Consider the following 27,597-nt stretch of genomic DNA (forward strand, 5'->3'; position numbering starts at 1 on the left):
TATTTTCAACAAAAGGGGGATTTAAAAGCCATCAAAATCCTCAAGTTGAAGTTGCTAAGTAATTGCATGATGGTTTGTAATTGTCAAGGCTGATAACAACATATTTAGGAACTACTGCATCAAGAAACTCGCCAGGGCCAGGTGATGTTCAGCTCCATGGCACACACAGCCAGAAACCTTTACAGGGCAGTGGTTACAGTATGCCTCAGAAATCCTAAACAGAGCATACTAATGCTATTTTCTTTTTCTAAGTCTTTGCTTACAAATGCAAATGACATTTCTAGTTTACTCAAGTTCTTACACCACTCTGAGCACTGCAGTAACTGAGGGTGTTCCTGTACTACAGCAATTGGTTGGTCATTGTTTCCTCAGGCAGGGAAGCACAAAGGTATCAATCCACTGGTTTAATGCCAGTTTTCTGTTCTTACAAATCTTGGCTTTTTTTTTATTAAGAACTTTTCATTGTCACCTTCAGCACAGTGTATACCCCCTACAAACTTATAACATACCTGGTCACAAAGCAAGTAACCATGCAAGTTCTAAGTGCCTCTAAACATATTTGGTTATAGCTGTATGAAATTATTACAGACAAGCTGCACTCCAGCTTGTCTCTCCCCTCCAAAATCATAATAACTGCCAACAAAGTTCACAATACTGTGTAACAACATGCTCCAGAAAAAAAGCATTCCATGAGAATGTGACGTGCAAATATTAAGACAGGACACCAGACTTCTTTTCTTTCCCCTTCCCAATGGGTGTTTTATTTTATAGCATTTGCATTAGGTAATCAACTGAAACACTTAAACAACAGAAAGCTGGCAGCACAGTGAGGAAAAATGGAGATAATTTCTCAAACAGCTGTGACAAAATTGTTTCAAGTTGGAATAGTATTGCACAAATGAATCAATTTACGGAGGGTGAGTGGGAGCAAGCATCTTCAACATGGATTGTGAGGAAAAAAGGCACTATTTAGCTGTGTGTGTGTTTAAAAAGAAAAAGGTCATGAAGCACAATCCATGTTTTTCAAAATTACATTCAGTACTGCTTTAGAAATGCTCACAAACCTGTCTCTTTTGCAGAAGCTACAGAAAGCTGCTGATGTAAGTATCAGACAGTACATGTGTACGAACATTTGTAATTATGCTCCAGAAAAGTCTCAGAAGAGAGGCTCTTTCTATAAATACTGCTGCAAAGGTTACACAGTTGCATAGGCTTACAGTAAAGGAAGCATCTCCAACTAAGCAGCCTTCAACTTTTAAGTTTAATCTCCAGTAGTCATAAAATATGCTCTAATTTTGAAGAGCTAGATTGGCAGTGCACTTGAATCAGGCTTTTCCCATTGACTGCTTAAGCAGCACAGTTCAGACAGTATCATCCACACACCTGTCACATACACCTGTAAGGATACACACACACACATTAAGCCAGGTAAGATTAATGGAAAATTTTAACAGAAGTGTAAAAGAAAATAACTGAATTTTTCCCAATATAAGATAGAATTACTCTGAGATCATCAATAAGCAAAAGATTATTCCTGTAATGTAAAAATCGCTTGGTATCTTCAGAAAAACTAAATACCCAGAAAAGGCATTGCAAATGACCAGGATGGGCTGGTTCTCCATCTCCTACATGGTATAGCTATAAATTTTAATGTGTGTTTGAAAATGAAGCCTTGATCAGCATACCAAAAAAAGAGATTGCTAGAAAATCCACCCAGAACAAGCAAGAATGTGCATAGAGGACATTCTGCACCCTGGCCTTGGGTCTGCTTAGAGATGCACTAACAAAATAAAAGTGAAATTCTTGTTGTGTGGCAGCAGAATCATTAAGGGAAGGAGCTAAAACCACTGCTGCTCTCCACCAGCACAGCCCAGAGTACCAGAAGTGCCTTGGGCATGCCCTGGGTAGGGGTTGTATGGCCACCAGCACAGCAGGACCTTGTGCCTCGTGCTGACATCAAGAGTTTCCACAGGGTTAGAGTTTTGCACAAAATCTGGGCATACTTCTGTACACTAGGTACAGAACAGTGTAACAAAATCTACTCTCAACTATATGTAGATACATGAGCATTTCAGCACATTTCAGATGAATTTAACCCTGCAAAAAGCCAATCTCACTCCTCTAGAGAGTACAGTGACTTCAGTTAAAAGATCTGTGTTCAAGGGGCTGCATAGTAGTTTACTGATCATACAACCTGCAAAAACAAAAATTCACATATTGCTGCTTTTCTCTATGAGTCATTAAGGGAAAATAAATGAGATAAATCATATTTATATATCATAAAATATTTTTAATGGTAACAACTTGGATTTTTCTGTTTCCAAACAGAAGATGGATAGAACAGATAAATAAAAATCTGTAAAGCTTCTTTTCCTAAACTGTCTTTTAGGAAATCCAAGTTGATAGCTCTAAATTCAAATTATTCTCAGTTCACAGTTGACATTAATGGATGCACTACCTATAAAAGTTGACAGTCTTGGTTCTTTCTGTGCTCGACAGATGATCACATTTTCTGAGTACATCTAGAGCGAGTACCAATTGTTGCTAGCATTTCTAAAAAATATTCCTAAAATTCTTGTTTGTCTCAACCTTGACAGTTCATAGCAAAGAACAGGAAGTGATATTTGATTAAATAAAGTGTTCTATCCTACATGAACTACAAAAAATATATTGCTCTTTTAAAAGTAAAAAAAAATTGCATTGTTCTATTGGCTTTGTTATTGGAGATTTGTAATTTAAGAAATTCTAAATCCTGGAAGGAAAAAAAAAGAAACACAACTTTCAGAACTGCCTAAAGAATAGAAGAAGTTTCTGTAGATCCTACTGAAATCAGTAGGAGTTTTGTCTATTGTTTTCTTGCCAACAGAGAAGCATTTGTCTACGTACCTATTTCATTACTTAGATGAATATTTTGCATTTTCACTTAGCAAGCTCTTCAGCTCTCTTTGAGGTGCTCTGCTGAAAATTCTGAAGAAGACTGAAGAAGGTAAACTTATCTGAATTATTCTGAAAGAAAACAACATAGTAAAAAAAAAATCTAACAAAACTATCACTGAGTGGAAATCTTTCCTGAAATTATAAACATTTATTTTACTTAAAAAAAAAAAAAGTGTCTGCTTTTCAATGAAAACTTTTAGATCTCCATTAACTACTTTTTGTGTATGACTCCTCAGTTTGTTTCATTAGCTAGGAAACATGTCTTCATGTGTGACCCAACACATCCTATATCCACACATGCTGGCATTATTACTGATGTCAACAGACAAGAACTAGAACAGGAAGCCTTATGCATGGTTCATGCTATATAAATGGTAACTGATGAGAAGGAACTTCCCTGATTGTTTGGGAAGAACAAAGAGAGATCTATTTTTAAAATCGGAAGGGAAAAATCTAAGAAAACAAAGACACTGCAAGATGTACTTGATAGGCTCTCGTTATCCTCCCTGTAATTGGGCTGTTGCTTTTGGCTGCAGACATCCAGTTCACAGACCATTTTCCATTTCCTTTGTTTTCATTACAAGAACAAGCTGGTTAAAAAAAACTCCACTCAGTAATTTTAAACTAAACCTTCAGCATCATACCTTAAGAATTTGAACCTTTCCCACCATTCTTTTCTTTGTCTCCTCAGTGCCTTCCCAATCAAATCCTGTGAAAAGCACTTTTAAGAAAAGGCAGGTGGAAGTTGTGTAAATACTCGTATCTTTAAGAAAATTCAATAGGAAAAATTCTTGCAGTGCTCCACGGCCATTTACTATAATGCAGTGGCCCCAAACATCTGTTCTCAAATTTCAATTTACTTCATCTGCCAGGTGTTTCACACTGTTAATAATGCAACTCACAAATTTACAACAGTCACGTAAGGCAGTTACAGAAATACAATTATGTCAATCAAGTTCACTGCATCTTTCCCAACCAGACTGCACATGACATTTTTCTTCTTGTTCTCTTACCCTAATAAAAGGATGAAGACTACATTTCTGTAAGGAGAATCCCTGGAAAACATTCTGTATTGAAGTGAGAGAGGTCACTGAAGTGTGTTTCAGCAATGTCCAACAGTTAATGCAACCAGGAAGTAGATGTGATGTTTTTCACTTCACACATAACAGAACTGGTGCAAAAAACCCCACTTTAAACTAGTTACTTTAAACCTTTTGGTCCAAATACATAAAATAAGCAGTATTTACAGCATTTTACTCCTTTTGTAAATGCAATGCTTTAAACACGTTATAAAGCACCTCAGTAAAAATATTCTACAGATAAAAGTATTGAAGTAGTAGGAAAACCCTAGCCATACCACAGCTCACTAGTAGAGTCATAATATGGATTCACCAATACCTCAGTTTACAATTATTACAAAGAATCCATGGAGAAACTTAATTAAGAATTTACAATTTTTATACCACTGTAAGGATCAACTAGAACTGCAGACAATACCAAATCTCTCTGTAGTTTTCCCAACCTCAGTCAGTGGTGATGGTGATAAAAAAAAAAAACCCAAACCGAAAATAAAAACCCCACTGGTCTGTTTCTTTAACTTTTTACAATATTTATGTGAAAATGACATTTTAACACTAATGAGAAGTTGTATTTTTTTAATAAAACCACATATATAAATATGGGCAAATCCAGCAGCAGCAGCATTTCTCAGCAGAACATGATTAACCATCCCAATTAATATCATGACATGATTCACAAAAAACAAAGCACAGATGTCAACCAGTTATTAGGACTACTCATACTGTATACAACCAAAATTTCCATGTTGAAAGCTGGGGAAAATGATTTCCTCTTCACAGAAGTATAAATCAAAATAAATTGCTCTGAAAATTAAAAAGAGCATCAACAGAAGTGTTTTTGTGATTCTTTATATTTTCAAATAGAACTGTCGTGGATTAATTGCTCTGAATTACAGTGTAGATTTCTTCAGGTTAAGGATATTGACTCCCACTGAATGTATTAGATAAAAGAAATGAAGCCTTTGCTTCTGGATTACCAACACAGCTACATCCAAAGCCCTGGAGGTGATCCACAACCCACTTTCCTCATATAAAGAAATGTCTTGGAGGTCTACAAGCAATCTAGTTTCCATGGCTGAGGACTAAGATGATGATGTGACCAAAGACTTAGGTCCATAAATCTAACAGTATAGCATTCTTAGTTTGATTTAGGGTAAATCTTTTCATAGAAAAAGTTTTGAGCCAGAATATACAATTCTCCATCTTTTTCCCGAACTGCATGTGCTCTGACAAACTGAAATTGCTCCAGTGCAAATTCATAGAACTCATTCTCCATTTTCCAGATTTCAGACTGCTGTAGCTTGGCAATAGTTTCTTTTGTGGGAAGTTTTTTCTCAGTTGTTTTCCTAAGATGCGACTTCTTTCCTAAATGCAAAATGAAAGCAATAACTTCACTTTCAAGTTCATCTGTTCAAAAAATGTTTACAGTCCTTTGTTATTTATAGAATTTTTATACTCTCAGTGTGTTGATTAGAAGGAGCAGGCTTTAATCCAAAATTTATTAACACAACATGCAGAGTTGGAAAACCGCAGCCTCTCTAACTGAATCTTTATGAATTTTGCATCCATTCTTTCAATTCTTCCTGTTTGCTCTAGTAAATCCAGGAAATGAACATTCATTTAAGAAATAAGATTAGTCCATATAATCAACCTGAAGCAAAACTGGTCTTTCAAAATTAATTATTTAGATGTTAATATGGTATCACATGTTAAGAATTTTAGAAACTGCAGAGATGTTTCTTTCACAGAATCATAGAAACATTTAGGTAGGAAAAGACATTTAAGGTCATCAAGTCCAACCACAAACCTAACCCTGCCAAGTCCCAGTCAGCCATGTCCCCAAGTGCCACACCTACACAATTTTAAATACCTCCACCACTTCTACATATCTTTTAAATAACTCCAGGGAGGGTTATATTCAACTCAGACAACCAACCACCCCCCATTCTGGTGTAGCTCTCTGTAGCTCTCCATACAAGAGAGGAAAAAAAAAAATCTCATTTTTGTGTGATTTCAAATGTATTTCTAATCAAAACATAATCTCTACTAATAGCATTTAAACCATTATTCTCCCATCTAAATAGGATATTATAATCTTATCATAAATTGTACATAAGCTGCATCCCTGTTGCACAGAGTTTCTAAGACAAAGATGACCAAAATGATGACCAGATTTTCCCCAAGGAGTGCTGCTGCTTTGCAATTAACTTCTTAATACTACATATTTAGGCTCTGTACATCAGATTATTTTCTCCATCTATTTGCAGACAGAAGCCCTGCTAAGGTAGATTTTTCTTCATCATAAATTGCAAGGCCAGCTCCTAGAAACTGAGTTGCTTGTCGTAGCTAGGAGCCCAGGAAGATACACATTACTTGGGTCTCTGCATCCCCCAGGCTTTACTGCTCAGCCAACCAGGCTGCACTGAGCACAGTTAATTCCAGCAGGGCTTCTGAGGAAATGGAAATCTGCCACATCAGCCACTTCACAAAACTGAAGCCACTGAGGAACCTTACAAAAATATTCTGTTACAAACACATGACAATGTTACCTGCAGTGTATCTACACACCTGCCTTTACTCAAAACTTAAATATTTACAAGTTGTGTAAGGCAGAAGGATACTTGGACTACCTATCCCTGAGAGAGAGAGAGAGGAAGAGAGAGAGAAAGGGAGAGAGAAAGAGAGAGAGAGAAAGGGAGAGAGAAAGAGGGAGAGAGAAAGAAAGAACTGTGAATCTTCAAAAAGGAGTTTGTTTCTTCTATAGGAGCATCATCCAGCTGAGATAAACCTGGCAGAGACTCAAAACTATTCATCTAGATCTAAAGAATTCACCAAAAAAATGCAAAAAGTGAATGAAAAAAAAACATGGAAATCAAGTATTTAAATACCTGTCCGGTACAGTTCTGTGGCACCCCTGAAGAACCGGGGCAAAGCTGCCTCCAATAACATGATAAAGTCTTCAAGCTCTTCAGTAACTCCCACTAGGAAGTATTCATTAATCAGATTGTATTTGGCTTGTTCCAAAGCCCATCTGCTTCCCACATTCCTAAAATGACAGAGAACAATTACAGCAAGTTCTGATGTCAGCCAACAATCCTTGGTCCCTAGATGGAGATTACTTCACAAGAGGACATTTGTATAGGAAAGGCAGGACTTATTCCAAGTTATAACAGTTCCTAACTTCATCTCCCTTTCCAGTTTCTCTCATCTGTGCTCTCACCTAAAAATGTGACTCCTCTACTTTTAAAAGAGTCTCAACAAAAATACCCTCTGTGTGTGTGTGTGTGTGTGTGTGTGTGTGTGTGTGTGTGTGTATGCTTAATGCCTCAATTCAAGCAATTTTTTGAGGATTTACATTGTCTCTATATTAATACTGTCTCCATCTTCACATTAGATACCAGAAATCTGGCAAGAACACAGCTTTACTTTTGCACCTTTTTTCTTTCTCTGCTTCTCCACATGGCCAGAGAGAAGATAGGTCTGAACAACAGGCACCAAAAGAGGAGCTCCCAAGTATTTGCTTGTGTTTGAATGAACAATACCTTCGACAAATTACTGCCCTTGATATCACTCAGAATCTTTCAAATAATGTATGGGGTTTTTTGGGTTTTTCTTCTGCTAAAGAGTTTTTTAAAGTCTTTGCCATTATAAAATATGTTGCATGACACTATTTGCTTTCGTTTCAGTTTCTGCTAAGTAGCATTGACTACTGGATATCTGGTAAAGGTTTAAAAAGATAAATTTATCCTGATGTCAATTATTGTGTACTCCCCAGGAACTTAGGAGCTTGGACTAAAATATCTCCATTCCAAAGAAGGATACTGTGATTTGACATAAGAGAAAAATGTCAAGACTCTAAAGCTGCAAGAATTATTTTTAAAATTGAAAACATATGTTTTCCCTCACAGCACTGCTGATATAGTACTATAATATGCTGCTAGTTTAAAAAACTGCAAAATTGTTTCAGTAAATCCATTTTCAACAGAAAACACATTACTCAAGTATCCACTGCTTCACTCTGCCCAGTGCCTCACACTTTTATCAAATGGACTACATATTGAAATCTGTTAAAGTTTAGATTTCAGCACTGATGTACTTGACAAACAAGCTACATTTATCTCCCTACCAGCATTCTGAGCTGTGGCCACAGAAGAATGGAATTTGGAGCCAAAGTTTCTCCGGAGCACAGTCGGAACCTCCAGCTGCCACACATTCATCAAAGGTCTGGAACAAAGACAAAATTGAGCTAAGCTTTAAAATCTCATGGATGTATCACACATCTCAAACTGGTTAGTTGCTAAATGCAGTGGGGACAGAAAAACACATATATGATGTTCATATGCATCAAATGCCACCAGGAATTATGTGATCCTGCAACAGCTGGATCTTTGTAACACAGAACATTGCACATTTTGTGTTTTACCTTAAACAATGTTCTATTACATTTTACTTATGACAAATAACTGCCATTTCAGAGGCTAATCAGAAGAACTGAAAAGAAGTTGTTCAGAGCCTAACAGAATATTTCGTACAGTATTGCTGAGTACATACAAAGTGTTTCAACTGCAGTAACAGTTACAATAGGAACTCCATTAGCCCTGGAAGGAATTTGTAAATGCTTTACTGTGCTGCCATAAAGGAAGTATTTTATGATATTTCTAATCAAGATATAAGAGCTGTATGTAGGATATATTAAAAAATAACAGATCACACAGACAATTTTATAAATAGCTTCTTCAGTATAGTGACAAGTTTCTGTTAAAAGCAACTATGTAAAAACACATTTCTGTAATGATTTGGGGTTAACAACAAAGACAACACAATTTGCTTTTGTTCTGAGGTGAAGTTTATGAGATAATATGAAAAAATTATTGACACTATGCCAAAGCAGCAAGTAAACTGTGCCTTGGTTCACACTGAACTCTGAGTTTAGAATAGCTTGTTCATGTCACACATCATAGATAAAAATGCAGCTGAAGCAGAAAAATAAGACATTGGTATGCTTTCTCTAGCATAGTTCTCTAGGGAAATTCTGCACTGACCTACTGTTAAATACATCTCTTAAATCATGAATGTTTATACTAAAAATGAACTGGCATCTCTGCAAAGAAAGATTTCTTTGCTTGTACCTGCAGGTTATTTTACAGTTAATAAGCAAAAGGAAGCAAGCTGTTTTCTAAGTAAGCTGAAATAGGACAGACTTCCTTCCACACTTCCTCTTATGCACCTACCTTGGCTGCTCCATCCAGAGATTTTATTTTAAGAAACCCTTGTCTTTACAGACTCTGCATTTGGAGCCAAGCTATCTATGACTGGAAGCACAGGGGTAGAGAAAAAAAGCTAGTTAAGAATTCTATATAAATGCTGTAGTATGGACTAGGAAGGAACAAGAGCATAAAATACATCGAAATTCCTTTTCACTAATAAAGGTCCAACTGACTTCCACTAGAAGTAATTTCTGACCTTCCCTGCTTTTCATTTGAAGAGCTTTTCATGAATCTACTATAACACATACTAGAATAAAGACACTACAATTAGCTCAATCAATTTTTGAGCTTACTGAATTTTATCATTTTATAACTAATGTATGCAAAACTTGCATTATTTATACATGGACAGTTCCCCAGGGACACTTTAGAAAAATAATACTACCTGATTTAAATGAAAGAAGCCAGGAGCTTGATAGAGTAAACCAATTTCACTTCAAATGAACTTGAAATGCTTACAGAACATATTAAATCTGCGTAACAACTAAGTCTCTCAGACCTAAATAAAGTGGTATCATAGTGACAAAATGCAAAAAACATCTTCAACAGAAAAACATAGAATTAATAATGCAATGCATTGCAAGCATTATAAACAGGATTGCATTTGACCTTTTTCCCAGCAAATCAAAGCTTACAGTGCAGTCTTACTGAACAGCAATACTAAGGATTTTTGGCATGTTTCCCAGTGACTGCCTATCAGGTTGTTTGGATTATAATTCAAAATTAAAATAGACACTGCTAAATTTCACTCTTTTTAGTAAGTTTTATGTCCTAGAAACAGCTCAGACTTGGCAGCATGCTCAGCTTTCCAAGTGACTGATCTCCAGCAGGAAAGAAGAAGATAGGCTACAAGAGATGAGATCCCATCTCTACTTCTAAAAACACCCTTATGATATCAAATCACAACAGCTGTTCATCTGTTTAGGCAGTTCCATAAAGACAATTTTTAAGCTTAATTTCAATTTATTGTTGAAGCTGTCCTCTCCCTATGGTGCTGTGCTGCAGGATACAAACTGAAATGCAGTAGCTGAAGATGGCGCTAAATCCTAAGTAACAGAGGAGCAGTCAGTTCCCAACTGCAAAGAGGAATAGTTTGCTCCCAGTATTTAAAAAGCACTATTTGGATGAGGGCAGCACAAAAAGGGATTGCTCATGTTTATTAGTTGTTATGGTGTTCATAGACTAAGCTGCACTTAGTGTGAGTTTTGCTTATTTTTTCATTGTCTCTTAGTATGCATACAGCACAACACTAAATTGTCAGCACTACAAAAAAAATCATCAGCTTAAGAAAATTTCATCACTGAAACTGTATAAAGTGTTTGGCTCTGTAAAGTACAAAAATTCATTACATTTTACAGGATTCCACAGTTTTATAGGATGTACAGTTTTGTAAACCATACTCATATATTTAACACCCTGCCTTTCTTCCCAATATGAGAAAAATCCAAACCAACATGCCTGAAAAATGTCATACTGCAAACCAGGAGAATGGATGTACAGATTCCTCCTGGAACAAATCCATTATGGACCCTGAATGACACTGCCATCCTGAAATTGTATTAGTAGTCAATGTTTGAATGTGTTAACCTGAACTTGTCTACATTCATCTAAGACACAAGGAGGAAGTTCAGAAATCTATGTATCATGCTCCACAGTTTCCATACAGACATTGCAATGTTTACATTTTAAAAAATTTGAATAAATTAGGTTGCTAATTCTATGAAAATAAACAACAAAGCCAAAGCATCAGCAGTTCTACAGCTTTTGCTGCAAAAATGTGTCTCAGTCTTCAACAAGGAGATGCAGCCTTCTTACATAAGAGGATAAGCCTAATTTTCTAATTCTGGATATCTAATAACCATTTAAAAAATAATTTATTGATTTTTTTAATGAATTGCAACATACAGTGAATTTGTAAGAGTACAAAGAGTACATGTTCCACTCCAGTATTGACAAGAAATGGAGAATGTAACTTACAAATCCACCATTAGCACCAAGGCTGATAAAAGAATGATTTGGCTCACACGAGGGCATTTTAAAAATGGTTTTCACATTAATTTCAGTAAGTTCAGCATATATTCTTAGGTGTACTTTACCTTTTTATCCCCTTGTTTTCGCCTCCGTAGCCCTGGTCTGTAATCATCTCCAAAGCGCAGAAAGTAATAATAAGAAACTAGGCGTTCTATAGGATCTCTTATGACATTTATGTAAATTGGCTTCTTTTTAACACCAAATCTAAAGTAAAAGAGGAAAAAACATCTTTCAAAGGATTAATCAAAGCTTCTCATCCAATATGTAAAAGCCTGCGTTTATTGCTACAACTGAAATCTATACACAGAATACAAGGCAGTGAGAGGAAGTTTAATGTCACTTCTTTTCATCCTCATATCCACTGAATTGCATGGATGCAAAAGTAAGCTCACTTTCAATTTGCCTAAGATTATGATTTTAAGGGTTTATTATTAAAGAAGCAAACAAAACAGACCTATTGTCACACAAATAGATACTAAAAATGTTTTCACAACCATCCTGACCCTAGAAATGCCTTAACTAGTTTAGCAGCCACATGCATGTTTATAATAAGCACAAGGATGTTGGATATTGAGTTCCTGCCCTTATAAAGAGGGCTATGCAATACTATGAGTGGTTTTCCTGGCAGGTCTCCAGTTGTCAGAGACATTAACAGGAAGAAGACAGAGCTCAGAGCCCTTCCATTGCCTGGATTGAATGCATACAGCTATGCTTATTAAATATAAGCCTAAGATAGCATCTGTTACCATATTAACTTCTCTGTCTAAAGATATTAAATTTTTTCTTAGACATTAACCCTAAGCAAATTTTGATGTACTCCAGTCTAAACAGAAGCCTGATGAAATGAGGTAGTAAGCTCATACAATACAGGAGAAAAAATTAAACACCAAAATGTTTTGTGCAAATGCTACCTTCCAGTGATCTATGTTCAAGTCATCTTTCACAATACATTTCTCAGCTGTATTTTCCATTTGAGACATGCCATGGCAAATAATTATGGCATCCAAATGTTAAGGAGTTTATATCACAATGGAAATTGCAAGTGTGTCAAGTGCCCTGAAGTAAAGCTAGAAGCTGGAAAAAAAAGTTCTGTTTCTATGTGAACTGGGAAAGTGCTCTGCATCAAAAGAGGGCCATTCATGCCTCCTAGCTTGGCTAAAACAGAGCACTCAGTTTTAAGATGCAGTACTACAATTTTTAAAGGGGTAAATTTTACTACCAGATACTGTGCATGCGAGGAACATTAAGTTGAAAAGCTGAAGAACAGAAATGTAGCAAAAGCAGGAAGGGAAAAAGAAGGAAGTTAGGGAAAAAACCCAACCAATTAACAGGCATTGCTTTTGCCAAAAACCAGCACTACAGACAGAAATTGTTAAAGACTACAGAAAGAGCAATTGATTCTCCAGTGCTGCCAGTAGAGTACCAATGAGTCAGACTGGAGCACTCAAAGGCAGAATTGCTGACATCTGTCTGCATGCCAGCTCTGACTTCCCAGAGTCTGCTGAGTAGAGGGCATGAATGTTTCAACCATTCTGATGCAAAGTCCAGGCTTTCAACTGCACCCTCTTTAAGGTCCACTGAAGTTTGTGAGACATGCATGTGTCCCCTTCCACAGACTACAGCAAATGCTGAGGAAGCTGTAACAAACCACGTCCACAGAGCAGCAGACTCCACTGCTGAACAGCACAGGTCTGTGGCCTAAATGAAGATGCCCAAGTCCTTAGAAATGCTTGTGCTGGATTGTACAATCACCTGCACATGAGCTTGCAGAACTAGTGTCAGTTACAGTAATATAAACCGACTAGTAACATAAGTTATTAATGTAACTTGATTAATAATGATAATGAATTGGCAATTGCATTGTCAAAGAACTTTTTTTTTCCCTAACTATTGGCCAGAGAAAATAGGGAATAAGAGTGGATAAAAAATTTTAGAAGACAAAAGGAATGGGGGAAAAAATTTTAACTTTTATTACCATAATTTCTACATGGATTGATTACAATAACTTGTCCTCAATACTGTGAGTTATTGATGGAATCCAGTACTTTAATTTTCAGCTTATTTTAAGAGGTACTTCTGATATTTGACAGTGGACCTAAGTCTGATGTCCATGTATAAGGAACCACTGACTCTTCTGAAATATTTTACACCTCTTAACTACAAGAATGTTCATTACAAGAACATACCTCACAGCCTTAAAGGTGTGGGCCTTGCCAAGCACAACCAGCGCATTCAAGATATTATTTTAATAATGAAAACCCAAAGTATGAGAAAGCAAGCTGTTGTGGGAAAAAAAAAAAAATCACTCAGGTGAGAGGATAACAAACAACAAAGACAAGGATAACACAGTCTTGGAGGGAAGATGCAGATGAAAGAAATCTGTAAAATTGCTTAGATGCTTTCTAGATGTAAAATATTTTGTTTTAGGAGTTCCAGTATCTGAAAATGTTTTCAGCTTTATGAACTACTATGTATAAAATAACATTCAGCTTTACTGCACCAGAAAGAGGTTACTCAGTTCAAGCATTTATTAATATTGAAGCATTTTAATTTAATTCGCAGAAAGGAAACTAATGAATTTTGAAATATTTTATTTGATTGATTTGATTTTGCCTGTTACTTTTTGTAATCTTGATGCCACTGGTCATTTTTAGCTACAACTGTAGCTTTTAGCATTTTCTGATAATGTATTGTATTGGGAATCTGCACAGGTCTCACTTCCCCATCTCATTCTTTGGAATAAAAAGTTCGAATTAAAAATCAGAATGAGTGACAGAATGAGTAATTAAAAAGAATGACTAAACAAAAGGAAAAACTACATAAAAAATTTAAATAAATACTTTAATGCACAGAAACGTAAAAACACTAAGGATGGATCATCAGCAATACATAAAAGCAGCAAATTTTTGTGGACTGCACTCTCATTTGTACAGTCAAATGTAATGAGATCTGAAAACTCCACTTTCAATTTTAAATCATTTTCCACATGCTCCAAGTGCAATATGAAGCACTGCCTAGTAAGCATCTTAAGCAAAACTGATTTGTCAGTTCAATTGGAGGTTTCATAAGACTGAGCTACTGAGGATCACAGTTTTAGATCCAGAAGCAAAAATAAGACAAGAAAAGAAACATATGAAAGTGGGAATAAAGAAATGATCTTGAACCTTTGAAGTCAGTAGGAGGATTTTTACAGTATTTTATTTAATTTAATTTTAGAAGAAGTAGCATTTAACTCAAGAACTATTTCAGTTCTTTTTCTAGCAAGTCAAACTCTTATAGACCAGAAAACTACTTCAAAATACAACTTTTCAGATTTCCATAAAGTGTAAAGCAATACTAAGGTAGAGAAGAATTACATAACTCTAGAGCAGGTGGTGTTACTCTTGATATAAAGCATTTTTGAGAGCAGGTATGTTAACCTTCCCCAAATGGCAAGCCAATCCTAAAACAGAACTGCCAGTGTTTCACAAATAAGCCATAATTTTCACCAAAACAAGCTAGGAATTAAGACAAGGAATACCAATCGCAGTATATAAACGCTGGTTTTGGTTTTGTTTGTTTTTTTTTTTAAATTTTATCATGCACAGAAAGGGGAACGGGTGAAGATCCCCCCAGCCGCAGTGTCCAGGCCCGCCGCTAGAGGGCGCGGCAGCCCGGCCGGAGCCCAACGTACTTGGCGAAGTCCAGGTACGAGACGTGGCCGTGGTAGAAGCCCGGCTTCATCTCCTTCCAGGAGGTCACGTTCTTCACAAATCGGACCTGACAAAACGGCAACAAAAACAATTTATGTACGGCTCATCACATTTCCCCGTATTCTGTGTTTGCCGCGTTTTAATCTTATAATGCATTGGGATAAAAAAGTCTACTAGCAAAAGATTTGTGCCACCTAAAATAAAATAGACTTTTCGCAGCATACAGATGACTGATTTTGGATCACAATTTGATGATGAGAAACTAAACAAAGAAAAAATACAGCAATTAGAAGGACAGTTCAAGGAAATCTACTGCAAAAATATCAGCCAAGACAAATATCTACATGTTTGTCAGTCCATTTTATTTGCAATTGGAAAGGAATGCAGAATTCTTTCAGCAGAAGTGCAAGTACATATTTAATAGAATTGTCTGATCGATATTCAGTCCCTCAAACAGAAGTGTACCAGATTTACAGCTCGTTCTTAGACTTATTTTACTGGGACATAAGGAACTAATCTGATGGTTTATTTGCTCCTCCATCCCAAAATGCAATGCACAAGTAATCCAGAAATGTTATAAATGCATGCAATGTAAATCAGATCTATAGGTTTGCTATTTTGAATAGTCATCTTAAGCCTAACATTTCAGTGAAACTTTCATGCTAAAGTAGCCCTTAAATGAGGGCTGATAGAGCAGTTGCTGGCAAACTCCACAAAAATGGGAATAGCTTTACATTTCAAAGAACAAAATAAGACACATGCCCCAAACCAGAGTGTGTGATCAAATTAAGTGGGACATGCAAATTCTGATAGAGCTTGGCTTTACTAGATGAACAGAATATTTTAACATCAAAGCATGTAACTGAAAGTTATTCCAAAACTAGTGAATTGGATAATAAAGAGAGGATGATAAATTTGTACTGCCTGAGCTGTCTGACAAAGATAGGCCATTTCTGAGGCTGTGAATTAAAAGACAGTGTTCTCTGCACATCTGCAATATCTTTTCTGTTATACAGAGACACAGATAACTACAAAGATTCTGAGGTGAGACAAGAGAGACAAAAAAAGAGGAAAGTTTAGAGCTCAAGACAAGACACTAACATTCTCTAAGGTCAAGTGGATTGATAGTGTCCTGAAGCATAGCATCTACTATTTATTATAACCTACCAGGTGAAGATTTGAAGAGCTGAGACTGGCCTGCTGCTGTTTCTTCAATTGTGCAAAACCCATGGTCTACAATTTAAGAGGTTGGTAGCCTGTACTTATTTCTTTAAACACTGGCTCTTGGACTCTCAGATAACAGAAATTTTTATTACTTTTTAATAGCAGGCAACATTAAGATTTTCAGTGTAAAAATTTCACAGTCTGTGGCATTACAAAATTTAAATCATATATTGCATGTAAAAATGGTGGCAAACCTAGCTGAAAAGCACTGCACAATATCACACAGTGGTGTTTCATAAACTGCATTGGATTTCTGTCTAGTTTTGTCCATAGCACAAACTGTTAATATGGGACTTTGAATCCAGTTGAACCACCTTTACTGCTACTGAAATAAAACACACTTCTACCGTCTGTATCTTTCCAAGATTAATGACAAGATATTTTCAGTGGAGAGCCTCAGCTATAAGTATTTCTTTACCTGGCAAAGATGCTTCCTAAATACAAAATATATATCACCTTTCCTTCCTTCACCCACAAACCCCAAAATGTCATGGTTGGTTGATGCAACTCTGCAAGTAAACAGGTTATGCTATTTAGGCTATGCAGTGCAGCTCACATATTAAAGTGCACATTTATGTTTTCACAAATGAGCTTTTTGAAATCTTACATCATCTAGATTTCAGTTGCTAATAGACTAGACATAAGGTAATGTTAAGTACAAAATCCCAAGTTTTTTGCTTTAGATCCCCATGCCAGCATCTGGTATCAAATCATAGATGTTTCAGTAACAGTTACAAAAATCCTTTATTGCCTTTGTCTTACAGTATTATTGTCTGCTATGGAAATAATTTTTATGAACATACAGTGGATAGTCTAGCCTCTAACACCAGCCAAGCTAAGAGAAGGCTAGGAAGGTTTTAAGGCAGACGTAAATGTCACAGGTGTGTTATAAGATGGACCTGCAACAGGCTGAGCTCATGAGAACTAAAGTTTTTAACACCTATTACTAGCTTGCAGGCAAGAAATTTTTTTTTCCTCCCACAGTTTGCAGCATTCCAAAAGCCAGGAATTGTTCCAGGTCACGGACAGCCTAATGAGTCTGGATTCACACATTTTAGGTCAGAGATGAATATTGCCCACTGCTTCATACTGTTAAATACGATCAATTTTATCTTTCTTTTCAGGGCTTAGTGGATACTGGAGCTTTCAAGAGACAGAGCAAGCTTCTCCATCTGAGCCCAATTGAATAAAATTTGAGGTGACTTTAAAAGTTCAGATAGACGTGAATGGAATTCCTGTGAAGTTGTTTCATGGTGCTTTTATATCATCAGCTACAAAGTTGCTTCACAGCCTTTAGTAAGTGGGAAATCAGCTCAGGTTCACTGAATTAAAAAGCCTGATCAAACATACTCTAGGGGCATAAGATGTCCTGAAAGGTAAGTTAAACACATTCAGTTTCTAGGACGGTAGGAATTTAAAACAAGTCCCAGTGAGCCAAAAGGAGGAAAAACCCAGCCAGAATACCTAGTGTGAGAAAAAGCCATGTGTGCAAATTAAAGTGATGCTGTAAGTTCTGATCTATGTCCCTTAACTGCAACCATCAGTCCCTCTTCTCTGCAGTCTGACCACACAGACACATCAAGTCATGCACACTCAGACACACACCCAGTCACACACACGAGTGTCTGAGTATCTGATGGTGTGTGAGTGTGCAACTGAGTGAGAAACTGAAAGAGAAAAAAATCCTAGAAACAGAAAACAGCAAGCTGAGGGATTGAAACACTGCATAACTGTAGCATTCAGAACAGTATAGAGAACGTTCTCACAGCCACTTCTTAAATAATGTATCAAGAACACATGCAGTAATGCAGAACAGTCATTTAATTTTAGATGTTTAAATGACACCTTCACCATGTAACAAAACCAATAACGTTTGTGTGGCTGGTATGCTGTAACACAGGCATTCCTGCATGGACAGTGTGTCACTGCTGAAACATGCAAGCAGCAAATAAAACTCAACCAAGCAACTCCTCCTATTGCATTGGGAAAAGCAGGCATTTCTACTACAGACCACACAGGTCAGAAATGCAATATGGGCAACATGGCACCCAGCTTGCTGCAAAGAAAAGGCTCAGCCTGGGGAAAGAGGGGCAGCTCCCAGGATCCTGCTGCCAGAGATGCTGCAAAGGAAAGGAGGACTGCTGGGACAAGTTACACCTGAAACTGAAATGGGTGTTAGGAACTATGGTTGGATTATCTCAGAGCAGAAACAGACCATATTTGGAGTGGATTTTAAATATCATTCTTTTCATACTGCATTCAAGAAGTAAAGGTTTCACATATGGGCAGAGAACTTAAAATCTGTTACAGAATTACAGTAGTTTGGAAAAGTACAGCAGAAAAACTGCACAAAAGAATGCTCACTAATTTACAAATTTCTGCCAGGCCCAAGGCAATCTTCACCTTGCTTAGGGAGATTAGTTTTAACAAACAATATCAGGAACAGAACAATTTTGTCTCTTTGATATGTTTATATATTTTACTACTGGAGCATATACACCTAATGCACCCAGATGAGCTATACTGGTGAAGGTGGCATATGAATATGTCATGCTAATCCAAGCCCACACAGAGTAAACATCAACTACCACTCAGAACTCCTGCCATCTCTATAATTATGCACTATTAATTATAATGGCAAGCTGCTATCTCCATGTATTAAAGATGAAAAATTATTTCTGCATCTTTGAACAACTGTGAAATATATGAAGTTTTTTATTTGTCAGCATCTCCCAGTAAATGGCCATCAAAGAAAAACAGTATCAAGTGTCTAATTAAAAGACATCATTTACCACCTTGGACAAGAACATAGTATCAGAGATACCAAAACAGATTCCAGTATCACCCAAGTCCATTATTTCCTCTGCACAGAGATCCCTACCTCAACCTTTCTCCCACATACAGAACTGGAGGGCCTTGAGCTTCTGCTTCCCCCTGCCCCAGTCCAGCTGGCTGAGCTGCTTTGGCCTGCAGACAGGCACTTAGAGGAGCTGGAAGGCTCATTGCTGACATGCTGCAATGCAGAGCAGCTCCTGCCTCTGCTGCATATCAACTTAAGTGATCAGCACACAACCAGCAGTAGAGAGGCCGGGAACATCCGTTTTACAGGCAGGCATGATGACAGCCATGGTTCACATCTCTAACCTGGATTCTCTGCAAGTTCACTCATGACAGCCAAGGAAATATTAAAGAAAAATAAACCAATAAACCTACTTCCTCACCCCAACCTAACAAAAACAAAGCACTGAACCCTCATCACCTTTTTAAAATACTCTTTTTTAAATACAGTAGCCGTCATCATTTCTAGTCTGGTATTACAGTGATTTTAGTGAAAACTTTTAAAGGAAGCAAAGTGGCCCATCCTTTGCAGTACAAGCTATTTAAAAGCACTCTTCTGTATGTTTTTAATCACCTGTGAGACCTGACCAGCCCCAGTACCACAGACACAAGTCTAGCCCTGACAGCATGGCACAGTGCCTGCACTACACAGAAAGCAAATTGCCTGAGACTGCATTCACTGCAGCTGGAGATGACAGGCAAGTTGCATTACACAGCCACAGTTATAGCAACAAAGGTAATTTCTACCCCAGTCATGCCCCCTTTTAGCTTTGTTTTTGTCCAATAAACAGACACTTACCACCTCCAGTGGCCAAGCAAAAACCTAAACCTATTAAGAAATATTGTTAATTCTCTGCAAAGAAAATATGAAAACATTAGATTTCATTTATATTGGAAAATGTGACAAAAAAGCCAAATACATGATATCACCCAAATTTGCAATAGCACACTTTTTTTCCTGTGCTCTTCCCTTGTTTGATAGGGACATCCTAAATTCAGCAGCTTACCTGATCTTGCAGAGACATAACAGGATTATTTTTGGTTGTATTGATATGTAGAACATGGTATTTGTTCTTTGCACAGAGATCATAGGCAATATTTGTGAAGGATGTGCTGGCAGTCTTGGGTACTCTGTTGTAAATAATCACCACATCATCTTCTTCATCCAGTGTCACATCTTGTCGGGGACCATCTACTGTATGACGCTGCTCTATCTCTCTGACTTCATGCCTTGCAATAGCCCTTTCTGTTAAGAAAGAAAAATACAAAACTTCAATGCAAGTGTCACCAATTCTGACGTTCAAACCTTAGAACACAATCTGGTGGAAAGCTGTAATTCCTTAGCAATAAATGAAACACTTGCTGTACTATGTATTTCTGACAAACCTGAACAAAACTTCATCAATAAAAAAGAATGAAAGACAGTCCAACACGGAACACAAAGCCTAGAAAACAATATGCTTAGGGAACATAGACCATACTCTGTGACTCACACTGATGTCACTGTTTTTAGAGTCATCAAGTCTTAAGAAAAGTCTATAATGCACGATGAAAATGGTGACAATCCTTGAAATATCCCACAATTTCAACAATACCCCTAGCTAAAAATTATAATGAAAGAAATAAACAATTTGAAGAGTATGCAGAAATAGCAGAAATACTAACACCAGAGACCACAGCCAACTGACTGTGCAGAAGCACGGTCATTTGGATGAAACCACTGGGTTTTTATTTCAATTGATACAAGTCCCAAGAGTAAAGCATTACAAAAAATGGGGCTGCAAAAACTCAATTAGCTTTATTAATCTGAAGTTGGACAAGAATAGAAGCAAGAGGTGCTTACAAAACAGGTAACATAAAGGTGAGTGATCACTGAATACTGAAATACATCAAAAAGAAAGAAACATGGAAAGGCAGGCTACAACACACTTTAGCAGAGCAAATATTTTGCAAATAATCCACCTTTCCTTTTATACAAAGGGCAATACTCAGTAATCGAACACTGCTTGAACTGCTAAAAGCTTATTTGGAAAATAAAACTCACATTATTACAGCTTTTGCTTTTTTTATGCTGTGGAAGATCAAATGCTGATTGAGACTCAGGTTTTTTTCTGTTCCAGATAAGTATGTACTTGAATACAATTTATAATACAGATGTCAAAGCACTTTTTCCTTATTCATTTACAGTGATACTGCCTTTAATAATGTATTCTAAGAAATTTGCATTTGTCAACAGTGTAAGTTATCACAAGAGTAACCTGTAATTCTCTGTATTGTGTTCTTTTACAGAGTATAGCTCTTTTTGGATGACTTGTCTTTAACAGCAGCAGCTCTTGACCTTTACTTCCCTTGATTCTTTAGCCAAGCTCCTTCTATTCTTTCACCAAATCTCTTTAATTATAACAAAAAATCACTTTTAAAGCAGAATCATCAAGCTGTGAATAGCCTACCCTGTAATTCTACATAAATTGTCTTAAACCACAAACTTCCATCTGTCTGAAATGCTTCAATGCTTAAACTCACTCAATCTCTCATATGCTCATATCTCACACCCCATAACTAAGTTACCTCAGTATGAAAATGTTTGTAGGAAATGCTTATTGAGTATATCTCAATTTTCCACATGACATCTGCTGCTCCCCACTACATCAGTCACAGTTTTTGCTCCTTCCTTTCTCATTTGCTACCTCTCCCATCAATGCTGGCAAACATCCTATTTTGGAAAGCGATGAGGCAACAGACTCAGGTTTCACCTCTCTGAAGATGGCTACAACAAAATGGGGCTGGCAACTCTCCCCTTCCTGCCAGTAATAGATTAGAGGAAGCATTTGGTAGGGCACATAGTTAACCACGTGGCTGCTCAAGGCTACAGGGATACTGAATACCACCTACAGAGGCTGAAATGAAACCAATTTAATTGGTATTTTCTACACCACAGTAGTAGATCTAAACTAGATTTGAATCATAGCTGCACAGAACCCCAGAGCTGATAAAGGCTGGCACAGAGCTTTGTCTTTTACATGGAAGAGAAAAACATTTGTGAGGAAGAGACATGATTTGCAAGAGGATTGATGAGAAGTATTCCTCTAATGAGGTATTTTAAACCTTGATGATTCAAGAATGAGTGTGATAAGGGCACTTTAAAGACCATGCATAAGATATAAAATCTGTGTGATTGGATGCAATTAGCAGAAAGGCTATTGGATGCAATATTGCATCCAACCACCTTCAGCTTCCCACGGCGAGGGGAAAGCAAGAACTCAGGTAAGGAGCAAAAGCCTGAAGTGTACAGACAGTCCTATCACAAAAAAAAAAAAAAAAAAAAAAAAAAAAAAAAAAAAAAAAAAAAAAGAAAGAGAGGCTTTAAATTTCAAAAGCTGATCTTTGAGATGATTTTTTTGAAATAACTGCAATAGTTAAAAAAAAGCTGAAGTGAAGTGAAGGATATAAACTGCTAAAGTGCAAGGAAGTTGAAGTGAGAAGCAGAGGAAGCACCTAGAAGTGTCTAACCTGGTCAGCCATCCTAAGGGCCTATTTCCCAGTCCATGAGTAACAAAAATTGCAAGTTTTGTAATGTGTTTTTGCACAATTTTTTCTCAATCACAAATAGCTGGCAGTTTTTCCTATGAAGTCAGGAAGCTCTTTTGATACTTACTGAAGTCAGTTTAACTGTTAAAATTATGGATATCTATTTTATTTATTGATAAGGTTTGTTAGTTAATTATATGGAGAGGGGAAGAGATCTAGTAATGATAACATGCAACTAAAAATAGTCTTTGGGGTACCTATGTAATCAAAAGTTAGAGAATTTGAGGAGTTAGTGAGCATTTGGCTAACTAGTTCATTTGTTCTTCTATCAAATTTTAATAATCTTGGAAGTAGAAGCCCTGTAACGGCTGAAAATGGTTTATACTTACATGTTTTTAGAAATATGATAGAAAATGCAATGTATGCTTTCGAGACATTTTACATGTGGAAGACAGGGAGGAGCATTTACTAAATATATCGTGTTTACCAAAAATCTCCTTAGGTGACAGACCTGCAAATATAACTTTGATTACAAGAACCTATCTACATAAGGTTGGACTGATTTCAACAGAAACCAACTTCTAAAACTTTTAAAAATCAGGATGGGTGATTTCTTTACTCTCAGAGATCCAGTGATCTCTGAAGAATATGTCCTAATCTCATTGCTTTTACTGCATTCTGCTTAAACTTTGTTTTGTAGGAAAAACACCTATGCAAAATTATTAAGAACCATATGTTTAAACCGAGTTAAGATCACACACTCTGAATTTCACATTACATAACTACACCCCCTTAAAAAGATATGCAGGATTTAAGTAAGTGATACCTTGAAATACAAGACAGGCTTTCATAAAACTATAATACAGGATAATTTTAAGGCTTAAGATATTCTCTCACTTTTTTATTATTGCTTGTTTGATTTCAGTGTAACACGATATAATTGCTATACCCTTGGGGTAAACTCTGTTCTATCATCTGCAGTTGCCCTGAAAGCAAACTTTCATCAACTGCAAGGACAGTTTGCACATAGGCAGTACCAATATGATCAGTGTAATAACAGTTGCTGAACTGATTATTTACCAGCAGGTGAATTACTTTTAGAAAGTCCTTAGCTGGCTGAAGTAGCTGCTTTGTAAATAGCAGAACAAGTTTGTTTTTTCACCTATTTGCCTACATGTTCTTCTAAATCTGCCTTCATCCTATTTCTGCATCTCAGTCTCTTGGCATGACTTACATTTCTTGAGACATCGTCTTGTAGCAATAAACCACAAAATATCATGGCCAGCAACAAATTCATTTGCCAGTCACATGCTACCACAAAATAACATAATGGGCAAGTTATGACTTCTTCAGTGGAAGCACTAACAGCAACTAATTTCATCTGTACTTCATCACTTCAAGGTCACTGCCCTTTCAAATCAAAGCAGTTTCTCAACGAGCTCAAGAGTTAATAACAAGAAACACTTGGAGAGTAATGGACAGACCAAGGATCTCAGCTAATAAAGTCACCTGTGAAAATGCAGTGGACCCATACGTACTTCTAAAAATATTTGAAAACCAGCTGAACCATAATTACAGAAACAACTCACCCAAATGAAAAATATTTAAACAATTATAGAAACAAATGACTGGGATCATAAGTAGTTATTAGTCTACATTCCTTGCACATTCAAACAGATGAATGTCTTAGGCAAAACAAGCTTATTAGCATTTACTTGAAATCCAAGTGTTAACTGCATAACTGCATACAAAATCTTCCCAAAGAAAACAGTGTGTCATGGATTTTAACAACTTAAAGATTAACAAAACCAAACATTTCAAATTCCTCACATTTTTCACACAAGCATAAGAACCTCCTGGGATTTCTGAACAAAGAAATCTATCAAAATCAGAAATTCTTCTTTACCCTCTAACTTAGCTCTTACCACTTAATGAAAGACATATTTAGAGCCTTAGTGGCTGTCAAAATCAAGTTCAAATAACTGGAAGAACAATTCAGAGCATACTGCTCTACTTTCCCAAACTATGTTCTTTGTCCTCTACATCTATCTTCCTTCTGTATGCATCTACAGATGTTATTTAGGCTCTCTCTTCAATATGTTTTATGTGCCTGCCATGCTTTCATTGTGAAAGCTCCCACTCAAATGAGGGAAGACTCAGTCTTAAAATAAATTTTAGTTCAGCAGCTTTCAAGTGTTGCCCAACAGAAGAAAAAGACGTGGATTCAAACTGCAGTCACACTGGCTCGATGTGAATGAATTGGACAGCTGGTCTGGACAGCAGCACCCCTGAGCACACTGCTGCTGTGAATCTACACTGCTGGGTGCCCCACTAATGCAATAAGCAGTTCCAGTTGGGAACAGCACCAGAGCTGACTTGGTGTCTCAGCTTTCTCTGCACTCTGCTCCCAGGCCAATGAGGCACCGAGCGGCTCCCAGGCTGCTCCCCTGCCCAAAAGCTGCCTAAACCAGGACTGGCCTGAACACTGAACCAGGACTGTGAACCTGCTCACTACGGACTCCATTCTCCTCTGATGAAGAATGAACACTGAACAACACCTTAAAACTGAATCATAATTCTGTAGCAAAGTTAATGTTCTGAATCATTTAACGCCCACCACACACACAGAGCCTTCATCTGTCACTGCAATGTGGCCTCTGGGAGCTGCTCAGCTGCACAGGACTGACAAACCAGAGTGGAGCTGCACGAAGATATCAATACTTCAGGGATGGAGAGAAGAAGAGAAACAATCAATGGTGCTATGACAATCTATGGCCATGGAGGACTTGTGTCACTATACCAAATTAAATCTGAAGGAAATATATCAATTGAATTAATAAAAAGTGCCTAAAAATTAAATTTGTGTGAGGTATCAATATTAACATACCAATTTTTTCAAAGACTTTTATAAAAAACAACTCTACTCTGCTCTAGTTTTGAGTCCTACTAAGAGCAGAACCACCACGGCTTCTCCACAAACTTCATAAATTAAAGAGCAATGTGTATTTGTGGGCAAAAATAATAAAAAAAAATTCTAAGAAACAAAACTGCAATTTCATTTTATTTTTTTTTCAGGCCATACACACACGCACACACACTACCACCAATCACTCCACAGCTCCAGAAACTTTGGTTAACAACAATACCACTCAGGAAATGACACCTGTGGAAAGCACTGCTACTACTGCCTGATGCAGTAGCCATAATTTCTTCCATTTTAGAGTAACTTGGACCTTTTGCTTTCTTCTCTTCTTACATATTTATTTGCATAGTTCAGAACAACTCTCCTAATTAAAAACATCTTAACCCTTCAGGTATTTTAGTAATTTGCATTTTAGATAAAAAATACTGTTGGTGTCATTTGCAAATCTAGCTGCCTCAAACAGCCCATCAAATACATGCTAAAACCTTTAATTTAACATTTCCCTTGAAAAAGTTTTCAAATTCAGGAGAGCCTTAGCACATATGTGCTCTGAACCCATTTCTGACCTACAGCAAGCAAAGATCACATGCAAAGCACAAACCAGGATGGAAACAAGAGTACAAAGCTTAAAATAATAGCAGAGAAGTAATTTAAAGTTTTTTTTAAGTCGGGTCAAAAACCCATGTTTTCTTTCCCTTCTAAAAATTCAGTTGCCTTAGCAGCAAGAAATCCTATTGACTAATTTTAGAAATTTTACCCCACCTTGTTTATTTTCAAGTAAAGCATGAAAAGAAAGAGGTGTAAAAGGTATTTTGTAATAAACTCCAGGAGCTTAGTGGCCAAGTAGAAGTCACTAATATTGCCAAAGCATTTTCTTTTATAGTGGTTAGTGCACTTTCAGAACAGAAGAAAAAGACTGTTTTGCACTTCAAAACTGACCAGACAGAAGAGAATTGTTTTCAAACTCCAACAAATTCTCACTGGAACTAGTTCAAAGAAAAAATACTCCCCCTCAGAAATCCCAACACAGACAACCAAGCAGGCATGAGATCGTTAACTGGAATCTAACACAGCAGCTGCCTGAAAATTAGAAGCAACAATTCTGAAAAGCCTGCTACAGTTCCATTGGCATTTGATATCTGTCACTTGATTTCAAGACAGCATTTTTGCCAGGACTTTATTTTGAACATGTAGGTAGAAGCATACTGAGTCGTGAATAATATTGTTAAGGCTTTGATTTTAAACTAAAAAAACAAAAGTTTTACCCTTTGCAATGAAATCACCATCCCATATGTACATCTAACCTGGACTGAACATCAGAACCTGCATTTCTCACTTTTCTGTAAATTTTGTTAAGGAAGGGAGATTAGGGTCTGACCAACTACTTGCTTTGTTTATAGATTTTTCTTCCAGCACTTCACTGCACAAAAAATCTTAACTAAAGACTATGCTGTGGCTCTTTTTGGATTTAAGATCAGGCATACCATGCATGCACTAAGTCAACCTGTCTCTTAGCAATACATAAGGCCAGTAAGGGCTGCACCTCAAATGGTCCCAGGGAGGGCAAAACTAGACAATATCCCATGGGAAGTTAGATGAATTGCATATATAAATCAAAGTTTAGGTACCCCAACAAGCATGGTTATTCCCAGAAATAATACAGCTTATAGCAAATACTTTGTTAAAACAGCATCCAATAAAACAAAAAAGAGAACTTAATTCGACCAAATATGAAATTTTAAAAAATTTGCACATGCTTTAAAACAAAAGATTCATACTTAAACACCTGCAGCTCTAACCACAGCATCACTGCTATGACTCCTGAACACTACACATAATGCTAACCATAAAGTTAGGTAAAAATCTACAGAAGCAAAATCTTTAGGCACCATGATGTAGTAGTATATTTAAAAATAAGCACATGTCAAGCAGCTCCATAAGCTTTTCAACTTCAGACTTATCTGTTTTGCTTGACCCAAGTGTTGAATTCAAGGTGATGAATTAGCATGAGAACAGACACAACAGTCACCATTCATCTTTGTTTTCTCCCAGTCACTTGCAATTTATTGTTTCTTTAG

At 36.8% G+C, this 27,597-nt stretch overlaps 1 protein-coding gene across 3 annotated transcripts in view; it reads right to left on the reverse strand.

Annotated features, from left to right (window-relative positions):
- Window positions 1-27,597, reverse strand: part of HS2ST1 (heparan sulfate 2-O-sulfotransferase 1) — a 78,880-nt gene that overhangs the window by 4,511 nt on the left and 46,772 nt on the right. For 2 of the 3 annotated variants that reach the window (XM_079313298.1, XM_079313299.1), the window contains exons 2-7: window positions 20,076-20,314; window positions 14,988-15,073; window positions 11,380-11,518; window positions 8,143-8,240; window positions 6,905-7,062; window positions 3,099-5,381 (exon numbers count right to left, since the gene is read on the reverse strand). In XM_079313298.1, coding sequence (XP_079169424.1) covers window positions 5,155-5,381; window positions 6,905-7,062; window positions 8,143-8,240; window positions 11,380-11,518; window positions 14,988-15,073; window positions 20,076-20,314 — 947 coding nt within the window. In that variant the 3' untranslated portion in view covers window positions 3,099-5,154. Of the gene's footprint in view, window positions 1-3,098; window positions 5,382-6,904; window positions 7,063-8,142; window positions 8,241-11,379; window positions 11,519-14,987; window positions 15,074-20,075; window positions 20,315-27,597 lie in introns of those variants that run through there. The other variant, XM_079313300.1, reaches the window with a different exon arrangement.

The sequence above is a fragment of the Erithacus rubecula genome, assembly GCF_903797595.1.
Source record: "Erithacus rubecula genome assembly, chromosome: 10".
In the NCBI taxonomy this organism is placed as follows: Eukaryota; Metazoa; Chordata; class Aves; order Passeriformes; family Muscicapidae; genus Erithacus; species Erithacus rubecula.